The sequence below is a fragment of the Lepidochelys kempii genome, chromosome 1 (assembly GCF_965140285.1).
Source record: "Lepidochelys kempii isolate rLepKem1 chromosome 1, rLepKem1.hap1, whole genome shotgun sequence".
NCBI lineage: Eukaryota > Metazoa > Chordata > Testudines > Cheloniidae > Lepidochelys > Lepidochelys kempii.
In genome coordinates, this window is record NC_136380.1 from 32,176,036 (window position 1) to 32,193,805 (window position 17,770).

Genomic DNA, 17,770 nt, shown 5'->3' on the forward strand with positions numbered 1-17,770 from the left:
CTGTTCGAGACTAAATTTCCTGTGTTGGCTTTTCAAGAACATTAGATTTTTTTTTTTTCCTTTTTAGGCTACTGTGAGAGGCAAAGGCTTTTTTGTGTTTGTATGTTTTTATCATGTTTAATTTTATTTTAAACAAATCACCACTTTTACAGCCAGGCCTACAGTTAGTTTTAGCCAAATCATCATGGGACAAATCTCATTGTTTTTATTCTTGCCAAATTCATAGTAAAGTCATTGGGAGTTTTGCCTGTGTAAGGACTGCAGTGTTTTGTCCCACGTCACCTGAGGCGTGGACATCAATACCTTTTGGAAGATTATCATAACTTACTCTGACACACATAGTCCAACCCACCCCACATTCCCAGCACTTTCAGAACTGTGTAAAAAGTAATGTTACCACAAGCACTGCCTCCAACAGAGATAAATTATGCACCTTCAGAAAAAGAGTCAATTTTCCAGGTGGTATGTTTGGATGGGATCTTCCTATGCATGTCCCAAAACGTGGTATTCATAGTCCAGTAGGTTGCACTCTTTCCTCTTAGCATTAAACCGGTGACTCTGTAGAACAGTAGTACAGTTAAGGGGCACACCACTACTAATGGAGGCCCAATTTATTCATAACGCATAACACCATGTTGCTGACCTCTAATGGACACTAAAATATAGAGGCTTTAACTCCAGGGTCCTGCCCTTATTCCTCCGTCATTTACAGGAAGAAATTGATTCTTTCTGGCTAGGTTAGTACACTACCACATCAATATTTAATGCAAAAGTATCTCTGTGTGTATCTCTGCTTATCATTAATATCTTGAAGACCAGGAAGATACTAATTATATGGCAATAAACGTAGTTTACGAGTGAATAAATACAGTTATAAAACTATATACTGTGATATAAAAGTGATGTTGCTGTGGAAAACTGCTAATATACAGCCTTGGTGACTGGAAAAAATGTTTTCTTTTAATAGTTTTCTTCCTTTAATGGTTATTCATTTCAGAGTGTTCCCCTGTGACTGTATATATTGTGGTTTGGTGCAGTGCAGAAGAAATTTATTCCTTTGACACATTTACTCTTTTAATGGTTATTCATTTGAGAGAGTTTCACTGTATGACTGTGTATTTTACAGTTTGGTGCAAAGGAGATTCATTCTTTTGACAGGTTTATTCTTTTAACATTTATTCATTTAAGTAGGGCTTCAGTCTGTTAGACTATTATCAAGAATCCTCTAGAAAGAAGACACTGGTCCTCCTTTCTGGTTGAACTACAAATAAGGCCCTCAAGTTGGATACTTCAAAAGAGCACAGTGTTCTGAATTGGTAACATAGCATCAAAGTCAACAAGGCATACACTCTTCATACTACCAAAGAAACCTCATCGATGTAATTCTTAGGAAGATTTAAAATTGGATCCTAAGTTTGCTTAACACCACACTCTGTTGTAGAGATGATTTGATGGTTATTGCATGTTAATTAACTTCCAGTTGACTATCAAAATCATGTTTATTGCAGTCTTACAACCTCAAATCATGCATCATATTACCAAACACTGTGATATTTAACAGTTTCTCAGCAAAATTTTCTTCAGTGTACATTTATATTTATTGCATAAACTGCACTCATTTTTTCAATGGAACTTTCATTGATAAAAGTGTATGTTTCATGTGGGAGACATTACTGGATGCATAATAAAGTTACAGAGTAAGGATCAGAGAGGCAAATTTTGCTTTCTTCATTCGTGGTTGTCAAATGACCCTATGCCCATAGACACCAAGGATGTAACATATCATAAATATTAAAAATACAGTGTCTGAGTGCCAACTGCTAGAAATGAAGGAGACCACAAGTAGTCTCATGAGGATACTAGGAAGATTTTCAGATGTTTGCCAAAGAGATGAGCAAAACAATCCAAGTCAATTAAAGAAAACAGTAAGCAGCTGCAATTTATCTCTTTAATGCTCTCCTTCTCCACTCCTCTTTTGTAATATGGCTGCAAGGCATCACTTAATCATCTGATCACGTGTAGGTCAAGTGCTTCTGGCAGAGAATAACTGTATAGAGCCTCACTAAGGATGATCAAGTGGGAAATGAAGAGGGAAAAGCTACATATGTGTTTCCTAGGTGAACATACCTCAGCAGGAAAGAAGCAATTCATACTTGGAAATTGCTCAGGTCATTCAGGAGAGAGCTGCAGACACCACAGCAAAACTTGTATTTTAAAAATATATGTATATGTAAATAGACACACAAATGTCCTGGTTGTCATCTCATTTACATCAATGTAAATCAGAAATAACTCCTATGTAGTCAGTGGAGTTACATCAATGATAAATGAAGTCAAAATTGAGCCCTTTTTTTCCACCTCTTCTTTTTTCAGTGGAAACCTGCTAAAGGCTCCAAAAGTCCATACAAATCAATGTTGATGTCTGTGTGAGCTTCCAGCATCTAAACTCTACCATACTATTATTGAACTTAAGCCCTTAATGATCAACACAGGAAATAGAAGGAACTGTGTGCATTTATTTAAATGTTTTTCCCTTTGTAGTTCAAAGGCACAGTGCTACCCAATAAATAAGCTAAACTGCATACAATAGGGTCTTAACGGTTAATGCCTCACAATACCTTTCTGTAGTTGATGTATGTACTAGTGTGTGAGGAAGAAAAGACAAGATTTCTATCCCAGAATGCTTTTAATTAGATAAAGAATGTAGGCATAAACCACACACAGTACATAAATTCATGCCACATAAGTCATTTTAGGAGCTTCAGTAGATGTGGAAAAGGAGAGAAAAGAAATTCTATGAATCCAAGGAAAGCTAGTATTTTCCAAATTGGGAAAGCATACAGTAACCCAGCCCATACTGATGATAGCTGTAATATTTTTTTCTATGTAGCTTTGATATCCTCTCAGATATGCTACTGTGTTGGTTCTATAAATTCATACATATCTGTAAAGCAAATCAAGAAAACTTAATGGCCTACATTTTCAAAAAAGACTAGTGATTTGGGGTGCTTTTTTTGTTGAGTGTCCAACCTGAGATGATAATGAGTGCTCGGCACTTTACGAAAATCAGGCCTCATGAAGGTGTCTCAGGTTGGACTCCCAGAAATTGAAACACCTCAACTCACTGGTCACTTATGAAAATTTATGCAAATTGCAATATTCCTGTGTGCAACCTTTTCCCTGAACACTAAAATACTTCAGAGTTCCTGGCATTTGCTTTTCTAGGTGCTTTAAAAACACACACACAAACATGTACAAATATTAATAGGATAATTCCAGCAAAATAATCTTAAAAATCAACAGCAAATTAAAATGTGGGATAACGGGGAGAACAGTTGTTGTTATTGTTTTTTAAAGTAACTTTGTTTCCTAGAATATTTCTTCTCTTCTCAGCAGTTTGTATTCAGTTTGAACTGACTAAATTTTTTGCAGGATTCCCTAAAATGCAATCAGAAAACTCAAGCAAGTTCTCTTTACTGCAGTGTTCTGTCTTTTGTTATTTTTTAACTGATTTGACAGTTTACTGTCTTCTGGAGTAGGTTATTACTATGGGGAAAACTTCAATAACTTGGACATTCTGTTTTTTTCGCTTTTTTGTTCATAGTTCCAAAGACAGCACCAGCTAATGTAAGTGGCAGAAGTGGAAGACGGCATGAATTAGTAATAGCATGGGAGGTAAGGACTCCTTTTGATTAAAGGCCCTGTTTCATATTGACTTACTGAGGGCAAAGTAAGGAGTACTGTCCTGAGGTTCCCTACAGCAAATCTTATCAAGATATGAATGTTAGGGGGCTTATTCCTTCACCCACTTACTTCCCTGGTCCTTCTTGCATGAACAGAGAGCAACAATACCCAAAGTCCAAAGGTGGAAACAATTCGATGTTTATTGGGGTGAACTTCTAGCAAGCATGATTCCAGTTTCCTTCCTTAGTGTCCCCCTTCCCAGCCTTACCTGTGTCCCTGTTTCCATTCCCCCCCTTAGCAAAACATGATTCCAATTTCCCCACCCCCACTCCCTGTTCCCATTTCCCCCCCTTACTTCCTGATTGACTTGAGTTCTGCTTAGCTATACCTTAACCAATCATTTTACTGAAATTTAACTAACCAATCCTAACATATTGTAACATGATTATTTAACCAATTATAGCCCACCACCTTAATTAGTTTACACCCAGCAAAATTAATTATACAGCAGACAGAAACAATCACAGAACCAGACAGAGATTATACAGACAAACAATAGGGAAATGGGGACAACAATGATAGAACAACACAGAAATGAGGATTTCACATCCCAGCTATTGATAAGGGAGTTCTTGCCAGACAGGATGCTATCAAACTAAGTTTCCTTTCACATCTTCTAAGTACTTCCCTTTCTCTGGAGGTGATAGGCACTATCAGGACAGGAGTGTATTCCTAACAGTCCAATAGCACCTTATTTCAATGTGACTAGGTTGGAATGTAAAGATGTGACTAGTCGCTTCCCAGCTTATGGCTGCCTCTGCTGCTTAGCCAGGGGCCTTAGCCTAAGAACAGGGCCTCAGACTGTCACAGTGAGAGAAGGACCTTACACCGGCAGACAGTGATTTTGATTCTTTCTTTTATAGCTCTATAACTAGCTAAGTGATAAGAATACACCTAAATTCTTAGAGTATAGGCCTTTGCAGACAGGCCTGAATATCTATATCCTAACAATGAACACAAAATATCATTTCTTAAATGTGTGCTAAGTTCTCAAAGAGGTTCACATTTCCATGTGATGAGAGGACATCTTGGAGAATCTACCACTCTGCCCCCAAGTAAAGTTTATTCATTTTTGCTTTCCTTCTCACTCAGTCTGCTAAAGTTGATCTGCCTCAATAGATGTGCTATGAATTCTGCACAAGATGCAGTGCTAACTCAGCATGTGAGAAAGAGACTACATCTACATTAACTCCTCCCTCTGGTAGGAAGGTAGGAGAGAACACTGAAAAGCCTACAGAGGGCCAGAGTCTTAACTGATGTAAATTGACCTAATTTCATTCTATGCTGATTTACACTACCTGAGGATCTGTCTAATAGGTTATCTTCCCAGCCACCATCACACAGCATTCAGTTTGGCATTCTGTATTGATTTGCCCTAAACTGAAACCATTATTTCTGTAACAAATAATGCAAACCATAATGAAGCCACTTTCACCAGCCTGAGAGAATGCATTCTCCAATTAGGCAGAAGATTTCAGTGCTTTCCCCTGTTTTCATTTAACCTTGTGTCCTATAAGTATCTTTCTGCTATTACTGTTTGTAACACATCACAATATGCATCACAACTTCTTACATTAGGTAAAGTCATTAGCCAAATTAGTAATAACATCCAGGTGTTTCATATGTTTTAATTATACACAGCAGAGTGAGTGCACTTAAAATTTTCTTTCGTTTTAAAAGATTTCTGCCATTTCCAGTTATATTCCCTACCTCTCCATAGGGAATTCCACCAGAAATGGTAGCTATTCTTAATAGTAACACTCAAAAATTGGATAACTAAAAACCAGAGAGTTGGATTTGTTGCTAAGGACTGATCCTGGCACTTAGAATCATGCCTTCCTCTGTGAGCAGTCTCATCCGATTCAAGGCAGATTAATCAGTGTGAGTAAGGGTGGCAGAATCAGCCACTTATTAGATACACCGGGGTAGAATCTCAGCTGGTGTAATTTGTCTTTGGTCCATTGATGTCAGTCTGCCTCACCAAAACCTATAGAAAAGACTGCCCTCACCAGGTAAGCTGTACTGAGAACAGTTCTGTTACGGCTGCTTTACATGATCACCTCTGTTAAGAAGCCAGTTTATATTTGCTCATTGTGATTGCTTCCAGTGTAATAAGGTTTAAAATATCTGCTGATTAATTGAACTTTCCTTTTTTTAGCCAGTATCAGAAGAGTTTCAGAATGGGGAAGGATTTGGATACATTGTGGCTTTCAGACCGAATGGAACACGAGGGTGGAAAGAAAAAATGGTGACATCCTCAGATGCTTCAAAGTTCATCTATAGGGATGAAAGTGTGCCTCCTCTGACTCCCTTTGAGGTGAAAGTTGGTGTATATAATAACAAAGGAGATGGACCCTTCAGCCCCATTGCGGTCATCTGTTCAGCTGAGGGAGGTTAGTCTGAGAGCTTGTAAAGCTGGTCTGCGTGTCATAAAGTCTATATATGCAATAAGAATAATAATTAATAGTACCGTGTTTTTCATCCATCGATCTCAGAGCACATTACAAAGGAGATAAGTATAATTATTCCCATTTTGCAGGCAGAGAAACTGTGGTACAGGTTGGTAACATGGCTTGCTCAAGGTCACCCAGCCAGCCAGCGGCAGAGCTGGGGCTAAAAAAGGTCTCCTGAGTACCAGTTCAGTGCTCTGTTCACTGGGCTACACTGCCTCGTATATAATAGTCAGACAATAGGTTTATCATATTAAATAGAGGCAGCCAGCTGATGGAAAAAAATATTTTTAATAAAAAGGTTGGCTTTGCTCCACTATTGTTTTGGGGGTCCATGTAATTCAGTATTTACAATTTATGTCAAACAGATGTTTACAACATCTGATGGTTTCATAAATTCTCAACATCAATGAAAAGGAGGACTTGTGGCACCTTAGAGACTAACCAATTTATTTGAGCATGAGCTTTCGTGAGCTACAGCTCACTTCATCAATGGGAAACTGGGACTAAAAAGTGCACAGCATGTGTTTTTGGCTGTTCTTTATTTTTTGCTACTTGTTATTTTCCTGTGTAAAAAGTTTGTTACTAAAACAGGGTTCACAAACTATATTTAGTGGTCAAACACTCACTGTGAATAACAGACAATGAATACTTTATGAACAACCGAGAGCCTGAAAATTATTCTGGAGATTATTCAGCAAATATTTATGGATAAAGACTATGGGCTCAGCTAGTTGTAGCTCAGTTGGTTTCCATGGAGTTCTGCTGATTTACACACGCAGAAGATCTGGCTCTATATTTACAGAAATCAGACTGTGAAGATTCACATATAGAAGAAAAGGCAGGCAAATATTATTCACAAGCAATTAGTTGACCCACTCTAATATTAAAGGCTGGATTCAGAAACCCTCCTCATGTTGAGTAGTACTTTACTCTGCAAGAAGTGCCGTTGCTTTCAGTGAGACCACTTGATGTTAAGTAGAAAACTTGGAGTTTTATTTTCATATTATCTCACAACAAATGGGTAACATTTTTTCTGCTAGATTACCTATTACTACCCTTCTTTCTCAGTTAATTGTATTTTTTCTGATACCTTTATGCCAAAGTCTAAGAAGATTTAAATTTTGATTCCTTTAAAGCAAGTGTCAGTAATCTACATGTGTTTAATTGTTTGGATCAACATTATAAAATATTCACATCACTATAAAAATGAGAACATCTTAAAATCCAAAGTAAATCAAAATGATATCTGACTTCCCAGTACTACTGGGACATTTTTGTCAATCTGCATTTGACTTTATTGTTACTTAACAGACAGTGAAGTAATATCATTTATTCAGATGTTTTTATTATTTTTAACAATCCAAGTCACTGATAAGGGAAGCAATTTAAAAAAAAAAGAAAATCAGAGCCTTCTATGAGGCAAGAGGAAGATATTTTGCAATGAAAAAAAAATAATTTATAAATGCCACCTGTTATTTCCCTATTTTGAATGGCAAGTATTGAAGATTCAGGTTTAATAAATAGTGTTACATTTAAAGTCTGTCTGTTAGTTATTTAGAGAAAACTGAAAATGGGATCCTTGGTAATATAAAAAAGTCAGTATTTCTGAAGTTTACTTTAAAATATGAAAATTGCAAATGATAACTCTAGAATTATTAATTTATTATTAATTTTAATTTGTTTTATCCAAAGTAGAGTAATCACTTATAGGAACTCTGTTTTCTTTGACACAATTCAATCATTCAAAAATACCCACCCATTATAACTTGCTAATTCAATCTGTGTCTGTGTGTGTTGGTACCTTATAAGTATCCTAAGGTGCTGTACTCAAAATTAAAAGGAACAAAGAAACAGAATTTTCGTTTGGAAGCAGGTACTGAACAAAGACCAATAGTACCATATATATCAATCTTGGGGTCTGATCTGGCAAGCCCTTATTCTAACTAAAGTGCCTTCAGTAAGGATACTTGTTATTCGTAACCAGTGCTATCCACTCTTGTGTAAAGGGCCAACAGAAAGCCCAATGGTAAGATTATCAAAAGTGACTTAGCAGTCAAATCCTTTCAGGCTCTTAAATGACTAAGGGCCAGACAAACAAAGGTATTCAGGTGCCTAAAGATTCATATAGGTTTGTAGTGGGATTTTCAAAAGTGACTAAGTAGATTGGGCACCTAACTCTCTTTGACTTTCATAGAATCATAGAACTGTAGGACTGGAAGGGACCTCGAGAGGTCATCTAGTCCAGTCCTCTGCACTTATGGCAGCCCTAAGTATTATATAGACCAGTGGTTCCCAAACTTGTAGCTCCGCTTGTGCAGGGAAAGTCCCTGATGGGCCGGGCCGGTTTGTTTACCTGCCGCGTCAGCAGGTTCGGCTGATTGCAGCTCCCACTGGCCGCGGTTCACTGCTCCAGGCCAATGGGAGCTGCTGAAGCAGCGCGGGCTGAGAGACGTACTGGCCGCTGCTTCCAGCAGCTCCTATTGGCCTGGAGCAGTGAACCGCGGCCACTGGGAGTCGCGATCGGCTGAACCTGCGGATGCGGCAGGTAAACAAACCGGCCCGGCCTGCCAGGGGCTTTCCCTGCACAAGCAGCAGAACAAGTTTGGGAACCACTGATCTAGACCATACCTGACAGGTGTTTGTCTAACCTGATCTTAAAAATCTCCAATGATGGAGATTCCACAACCTCCCTGGGCAATTTATTTTAGTGCTTAACCACCCTGAGTGTCTCCTGTTCTTCTTGTGGTGTACTCAGACAATAACTGCACCACAACTAAGGTGGGGCAGAGTTTGTCTGGGGCTTACCCAGGAAGGACAGCTCTGCTTTATGGGCAGGGAAGGAAGGAGGTCAGAAACTGTTGTAAAAAAAGATGCTCGGTGGTCAGCTTTGCAGCAATAGCTCCCCCTCCCCTTCCAGGAATGTGAGGTCCGAAGGGCATAAAGGTGCAAAACCTGGGTGGGGCAAGTCTCTTTGTTCCATGCAGAGTGGAAGCCAGCACCCACCCTCCCTCCCCTAGTGGAGGTGAATGGCAGGCTGGGTTAGGACCTGCTGTGGGCATAACTCTTGTCGCTCCTTTTATTTCATCAGGACCTGGTGAACTGAAGACATCTTAATTGTCTAAATTATTTTTAACTTGTTTTTTCCTTAGTTTAGTCTCTGATCCTACCTCAGTTTCACTGGCATTCACTTTGTTAGGTGGTGGATCACTACTACCTTTTCCAGTGAAAACTGAAATAAAAAAGTCATTTAACGCTTCTGCCATTTCCACATTTTCTGTTATTGTTTCCCCTCTTTCCCCCCGCCCCATTAAGTAACGGACCTACCCTGACTTCCTCTTGCTTCTAATGGATTTATAGGATGTTTTCTTGTTACCCTTTAGGTCTCTAGCTAGTTTAATCTTGTTTTGTGTCTTGACCTTTCTAAATTTGTCCCTACATGCTTGTGTTTTTTGTTTAGATGCATCCTTTGTAATTTGACCTAGTTTCCACTTTTTATAGGGCTCTTTTTTTGAGTTTGGTTCAACGAGGTGGTCTCTTGCCATACTTCCTATCTTTCCTACACAGTGGGAGAGTTTGCTCATGTGCCCTTAATAATGTCTTTTTGAAAAAACTACCAATTCTCTTGAACTGTTTTTTTCCCCTTAGACTTGCTTCCCATGGAATCTAACCTACCAACTCGCTAAGTTTGCTAAAGTCTGCCTTCTTGAAATTCATTATCTTTATTGTGCTGTTTTCCCTCCTACCATTCCTGAGAATCATGAACTCTACCATTTCTTGATCACTTTCACCTAAGCTGCCTTCCACTTTCAAATTCTCAACCAGTTCTTGCCTATTTGTCAAATCAAATCTAGAACAGCCCCTCCCCTTTCAATCAAAGTTAATGGTAGTTAGGTACCTATCTCACTTAGCCGCTTTTGAAAATCCCACTAGACACCTATCTGCATCTTAGGCACCTAAATAATACTTCTGTAAATCTGGCCCTAAGCACTTAAGTCACTTCTGAAAATTACTCAGGCACTTTTGGAATCTTTTCCCATGTGTACCCAGTAAGTCTCACTCAAGCCCTCAAGCATATAAGTTATCTTATTTCAAAAAGAAAGAAAGAAAGAAAGAAAGAAAGAAAGAAAGAAAGAAAGAAAGAAAGAAAGAAAGAAAGAAAGAAAGAAAGAAAGAAAGAAAGAGAAAGTTTTATAATTTCACACAGTAATATAATAAATGCTGCTTTAGACTTCCAAAGAAATGAGGAATCCAGCTCTTCCCAAGCCATGAACTCCACTGGGCAGCTATTAGAAATGATAATTTTTTTACCATATTGTTATAGACCAGCTAGCACTGTGGAGCGTCAATCCCTGAGTGGGGCTTCTAGTCATTAGTGTAATGCAAATAACATAGAATGAAAACTGACTGTACAAAGAAGTTTTCCATATAACTTTGTACTGACTCATTCAGCTAGGTGTCAGAGTAACAGACATGTTAGTAAAAAGAAAAGGAGTACTTGTGGCACCTTAGAGACTAACCAATTTATTTGAGCATGAGCTTTCGTGAGCTACAGCTCACTTCATCAGATGTTTACCGTGGAAACTGCAGCAGACTTTATATACACACAGAAATCATGAAACAATACCTTTAGGTATTGTAATAGGTATTGTTTCATGATTTCTGTGTGTATATAAAGTCTGCTGCAGTTTCCACGGTAAACATCTGATGAAGTGAGCTGTAGCTCACGAAAGCTCATGCTCAAATAAATTGGTTAGTCTCTAAGGTGCCACAAGTACTCCTTTTCTTTTTGCGAATACAGACTAACACGGCTGTTCCTCTGAAACCAGACATGTTAGTCTGTATTCGCAAAAAGAAAAGGAATACTTGTGGCACCGCAGAGACTAACCAATTTATTTGAGCATAAGCTTTCGTGTATGATAATCAAGGTGGGCCATTTCCAGCACAAATCGGATCTGTGCTGGAAATGGCCCATCTTGATTATCATACACATTGTAAGGAGAGTGATCACTTTAGATAAGCTATTACCAGCAGGAGAGTGGGGTGGGGGGAGAGAAAACCTTTTGTAGTGATAAACACCCATTTTTTCATGGTCTGTGTGTATAAAAGCATCTTCTGTATTTTCCACAGTATGCATCCGATGAAGTGAGCTGTAGCTCACGAAAGCTTATGCTCAAATAAATTGGTTAGTCTCTAAGGTGCCACAAGTACTCCTTTTCATTCAGCTAGGTGGAGAACCTAATTCCATAATTATTTTGGGGGGAAGAAGTGGGCAGATGGCACATTTCAGGGCTCTCAGAGTTTTACTACTTGATCTGTTTATGGACTGAAAATAAAGCATTTAAAGAAGACAGCAAAATATATTATGTGAGATGTATACTGAGACAACAAAGGCTGAAAGATTTTCTGGTTAGCTCAAACACTCCTTGTTTTTCATTCTCAGCCTTCATTAGAAAATAAGCCAAAGCCTTTTTCTTCTAATTTAAGAGAAAGAATATGAAATTACGTACTTTTAAGTATGGCCACTATGGCTCACATTAAAACTTTACGTTCATGAGGTGCAGTTCTGAGGATCAGTTCATAGCTAAAGCTGAGCTCCATGGGATTTATGTGAACCTGAAAATTAATAAATTGGCATCTTAGTGGTAAAATATAATGGATAATTCCCTACCTTCGCCAGCTGATTTATCTGGATTAGAGCCTGTAAAAGTTCAACTACAGGTGTCTTCATGGAATTTTTAAATAAGGAAATGATAATCCTTATGCTAAGGAGTTTACTAAACACTCCTTTGATTAATGCACCGTTGGGAAGTCATATGTGTAATCAATATTATAGGCACAGCCCCCATATTATTTGGAGAATTCCAGCTGTTATGTCACTTATTACAAATGTATTATTTATATTAATGAACCTGATAATGCTGCTGTAAACTTTTAATCTATCAGAACTTGATTTTTTTGTCAATCAGCCTGTCCATTTTGTATTCTACCAGTGCAAGAGAAACATTTGCAAGTTAATTAATATCTTCAGAAGCAAAAGGTTGCTTCTTTTGCAGCATAACATTCAGTAAATTATTAACACACTGGTATTCTGTGATGGAGTCAGGAGAAGGAAATAACAGGGTTATAATTGCAGAGAGCATACTTTTTTCTGAATTATTGTTTGGACACTCAACTAATCTTCTGAGAGCACAAAACATTTTTTTGCAGTGGCAGAACCAAAGCTTAAAGATGAACTGGAAAAACAATCACTGTTTCAGATGCCAGATTAATAGTACCAGGATAGGTTTATAGACTCAAACAGTATTGTATAGACTGCAAAGGGCCTATCTGATCACTGACGCACAAGGGATTAGATCAGGCCTCCTAGTCCTATTCATGAATGGGAACGCTCCATGCATATATCTCCGACCTTCCTCCAAAAGAGGGGATGAGCCATCTCTGTGGCACCACTTGCATCCCCCCATTCTGGATCCTGTAGAGAGTCTGCGCTGGGAAAGGGAGTGTAGATTGAATAGACTTGAAAGAAGACTAGGTTGGCTGGGGGGACAGGTCCAAGGGACTGCAAATCGTCCCACCTCTGGCCTATAGAAATCAATTAAGAAAAAAAAGATATATAGTATATCCCTGCCCTATATTTTCTTTTCTGCAGAGAAATGACATCTCCCTTAGGATTCCAGAGGGACCCATATCTAAAGAATGGCCCTGGTAGCACAACTCCAGTGGAGTTTCATTGCATGGGAGGTATGGGCAACAGTGCAAGGGCAGAGAGAGGGAGAGGACTTCTACACAGATGATGCTGACCTTCTACAGATGTCCTGGGGATCAATACAGATCCCTGGATGTGTGAGGTTTGGAGATGTCCCCAGTGGTCTTTTCTGCAAGGTGACCAAATACTACACCTTTCTCTCCCTGACAGGATGATGAGGGAGAGATCTTTTCCAGGGAATCCGCTTGGAGATTTCCTTCCTCTGAGGTCTCTGTCACAGAAGGGGATGATCTTGGCCAAGGAAATTCACTGTTGGATGAAGTCTCTTGCTCAAATATGTGGAAAGAACTGGGGGTAATGAGGAAGGGCTCCTGGCTAAAGAGCTCAGATTTTACATCAGGAACCTCTGTAAAAACTCCTCTCTGGCAGTAATATGGAAAGGGAACAGAGATTAGTACTGGAAGTGGCTAAACAAGGAGACTTGGTTGAGGCTGTGTTCCACAATGGGTTTAAAAGATTGGTCTTGCCTGAGTTGGGCCTGCATTTATTTTTATTTTAGAACCTGTTTCCATAAAATTAGCTAACATTGAAATCTTTGTGGGGAAACACTCTGTGGAATGGTGGCCAGTTTACAGTTGCAAATAAACACCTACTAATGCTATGGAACCTGAGAATCAGCTCCTGTTTCAATTACCTGACAAATTAGAATTCAGGATTTCCTTTTTGAAACCTAACGCAATGCAGTGAATGCAGTTCCCCAGTCTGGGTTAGGTGTTAATGTCATCAACTGTTGCAGGATACTAATGTTACTCTAACTCTGGTCTTGCAAATGAAAATCAATGTCTTTGGGATATTGCACAGGGATTTTAAAGGTCTTACTATTTTTTGTTACATTTAATCAAGGAATGTTAAAGGGATTGTTAAGGATGCTGGCCTTTTTTCATCAGTGTGACCCCAGGAAGATATCAGTAAATGTAACATAATTAATAAGAAGATATTAATAAAAGAATATGATCATAACATCGACAGCAATTATGGAAAAACCTAATGAACCTGCCAAACTTATCATCAATGCTAGACATACAATATAAATCATGACATTATACTGAGCCATGGATTATTTTATATTATAGCAAATTATATGGTCCTCATCCCATCTGAATCAGTAAAAATTGCCGTTTCATCTCCATAAACTTTCAGACAGTCATAATGTACCTTATTTCTAAAAATATCATTTCTGTCCTTTTACTGAACATTTACATTCCTGGAGTCTAATATCAATTAAATTGAAGTGAATAATTGCCTGATATGTGAGAAATGCATTTACCTCATACATATATATATTTCTACTTCATATACTGAAAACAATTATGTATGTATATTAAGCCCTTTGTTTCTATTGTGAGCAATTCATAAACCTTCTCTAGCGAATGCTATGAAAGAGAAATGATTTCTCCTTTTTTAGAAAGTGTTAAAAGCTGCCACCCAACATTTTGTATACATAACAAATTATTTCTCGCACTGTAGTCTTCCCTAACAACAACACAATTGCTTCAATAACATAAAAACTATAAAATGGCTTTTGCAGCACAAATCTTAGTAGTGCATAAAATAGAAAACAGAGTGCACCTATTGAACAAAAAATATCATGCAGAATATATTTCTTTATTGCAAACTTTTAGAGTCCAGAAGATCATACTGCTTATGCCGTGTAAACATTATTTCTTTTCATTTACTACATCAAAAGAGCAATCTATATTTTATACTTAGCAATAATGCACCATTATTAATGTGCATGATTTTGAATAGTCAGAAGTTCTCACTTTCTTTAGACACAGCTTTTAAAAAACAAAAAAGCAAACCAAACCAAACAAAAAACTGAGCAAAAGGAAAGGAAAAATCCCCAAAAGAAATGTCAGGGAGAAGATATAGGTCAGCAGTGCCAGAGCACATAATGTAATACAAAATTGGGTGGGGGGGAGAAGCAGGATGGAACAGTTACTATATAAAGATTTATATTAAACTCCTTACTATGGCAATTTGATCAATTACCAAAATGTATAATTTTAACACAGGCTGTGCCAAAAAGACACTCTTTTTCTGTAATCATGTTAAACAAGCCCTAAAACGCATCTTTTAAAAAGCTCTTTATAATGTAAAAGCCAGGGCCTCCAAATGATCAGACTGACACATTACAAAATGTAATGAGGTATGTTAGTCCAAGAAACAAATTACAGGCCTTGTTATTCCAGATTAATCTGAATCCATTTTTTTTTCTCAACAAACAAACAGACCCTGGAGGGTGGTGATTAGCTACTGTGTGCTTGTGCTCTAAGGTAAAGCATTCTCACTGAGTTCTATATTCTCATCTAAACATGTTGCAGTAAGATTTTTTTAATTTCACAGGGAATGAAAATTGCCCCAGGTGCTAAAGCTCTAAGATCTAGTAAAGGTCCAACCTAAGTGATACATAGGGGTTTTTGTAAACCCTCTGCAATCACAATACACTCTGTAAATCAAGATGACCATACAAATCTATGGCATATATCACGGATGGCCAAACATACCGACCCTCCAAGATGCATAGGACAATCTTCAGAAGTTTGAGAGCTGAGGCGCGCCTGCAGGGTTCAGCGCTTCAGCCCTGTGGCAGGGTGATGGGGCTAGGGGCTACTGCCCTGCAGGGTCAAGGGGGTCTCAGGGCTTAGCCTCACAGGGCACGCCTGCCAGGGCTCAGGACTTCAGCTCTGCTCCCACTGAAGCCCCAAGCCCCAGCAGGAGCCTCCCCTGGGGCTGAAACCCAAGATCCCTCTCCTTGCTGGGCGAAGCCCCACCATCCTGCCACAGGGCAGAAGCCCTGAGCTCCCCCAAACAGTCTGGTAGGTGGAGTCTGTGGGTGTGTGGGGGCTCCAAGAGCCACACTTTAACTGTAAAAGAGCCGCATGTGGCTCACGAGCCGCAGTTTGGCCATCCCTGGCATATATTGTCTCTGTAGCTCTCCCTACAGCTTTCAATGTATATTTTCCTATTTTTATCCCTGATTTTACTTTTCTTATTGCTGACCAACTTGGGTGGTTTTTAAAGGTTTTCCTTAACCCCAATTTTATGCAATTTAAAATCTGTTAAAAGCAAAGCTAGCTAGAATCAGAAATCAAAAAAGTTCCTTTCCTTCTCCATAGGAAGGTGTGTATCCCATGTTTAAAAATGTGTTTACATATGCCAGCAACCTGAAGTACTAACATTCTCCTAAAAAGTGCATTTGCTTTACATTTCACTACATCTCTGGGTGTTTTTCAGCCGCTGGTTTAACTCAAGAGTCAAGTCATCTGAGCACCCCATGTAGCTTTCATTTTCAACTGATGCAAAGGCAGAGAAAAGGACAGAGAAAGAGTGCTCTATTTACTTCTGCCATCCTGCAGATCTGTTGGTGAAGGCTTAGGAGGAAAAATAATCTTGAAGATAAGAATTAAAGGTTACTGAAGAGAAATCAGCCATGGAAAAGGGGTTCTTCATTGTGTACCTTGCTGGGTCCATCTGTAATAAGATATTGATGGAACATGACACAAATAAAGAAATATAATAGAGATAATCTTTTTATTTTGTTCAGTTTCTCATACACACAACAGTCACAATACTTTATTCTGGGTAATAAGGTACAATAAAGGAAATATATGACACTTTCAGTTGTAGTGCTTTTGATAGATACAAGTTGTTACAGTAGAGGTTTATTATTTCATTTTTTCTTAACACAGAACCCAGTGCAGCTCCTACTGATGTCAAGGCTACAGGTTTGTCTGTATCAGAGATTCTGGTTGCGTGGAAACATATTAAAGAAAATCTAGGAAGACCACAGGGATTTGAGGTATGAATACAGAATAACATAATAAAAAGCATTGTTATTGTTGCTAACATTGCATTTTGCTAAAGTTTGGAATGGTGAAACTTCAGTAGACGTTGTGCTCATAATATATGACTATCTGTAGGAAAACAAGGGCTATAGAAAACACAGCTGGGGTACTGGCATAGCCTTTATTGCTTGTTCATGCTTTTAAACAGTCCATTGCAAGCTCTTATAGGGTCCCTAAGGGTACATCGACACTGAAAAAAACCCCTCTGTAGCAGCGAGTCTAAGGGCCCAGGTCAACTGACTTGGGCTCATGGGGCTCAAGCTGTTGGGCTAAAAACAGCAGTGCAAGTACGGCGGTACAGTCCGGTACACTGTACAGCAACATATTGATAGCCAGTATGGCATACTGGAAAGACACGGGAGCAGCCAGCGGCCCCACACCTGAAGCTCCTCTGGTGCAGCTGTACTGCCCCCAGCCCCTCCCCCTGCCCTTCCATGGAGCTGTGTCTCCTCCATCTGTACAGCGGCAGCCCCGCCAGAAGACAGATCTGGGGGGTGGGGCTGGGAGTTGTAGAGCCCCGCCCCCCAGGCCTGTCCTCCAGCTCCGCACCCCTGCCCTGCCCGCAGCCAGCCCTGGAGCCCCTGCCTCCAGCTAGCCCTGCCCACGCCCCTGTCTGCAGCTGGCCCCACATCCACTGGTGCCCTGCAATTCCCAGGGCAGTAACCCTGCACACCTGCTTCAATGAGGGGGCCAGGGAGCAGCTAGGAACCACACATGTGCACACCCTAGGGTGACCAGACAGCAAATGTGAAAAATCAGGACAGGGGGTGGGGAGTAATAGAAGCCTATATAAGAAAAAGACCCCAAAATCGGGACTGTCCCTATAAAATCGGGACATCTGGTCACAGTAGCACACCCCCAGGGAGTGGCGGGGATCCACACATGTGAAACGGAGCTCATTTCTAGTTCAGGCCCATTTTTCAAAAAGAACTTTAGGCAGGGTTAACATACATCCGTAT

General features: G+C 39.4%; 1 protein-coding gene across 2 annotated transcripts in view; it reads left to right on the forward strand.

Annotated features, from left to right (window-relative positions):
• Positions 1-17,770, forward strand: part of CNTN5 (contactin 5) — a 969,593-nt gene that overhangs the window by 926,608 nt on the left and 25,215 nt on the right. For both annotated transcript variants that reach the window (XM_073337877.2, XM_073337885.2), the window contains exons 19-21: positions 3,605-3,675; positions 5,903-6,137; positions 16,656-16,765. In XM_073337877.2, the coding sequence (XP_073193978.1) occupies positions 3,605-3,675; positions 5,903-6,137; positions 16,656-16,765 (416 nt within the window). The remainder of the gene's footprint in view (positions 1-3,604; positions 3,676-5,902; positions 6,138-16,655; positions 16,766-17,770) is intronic.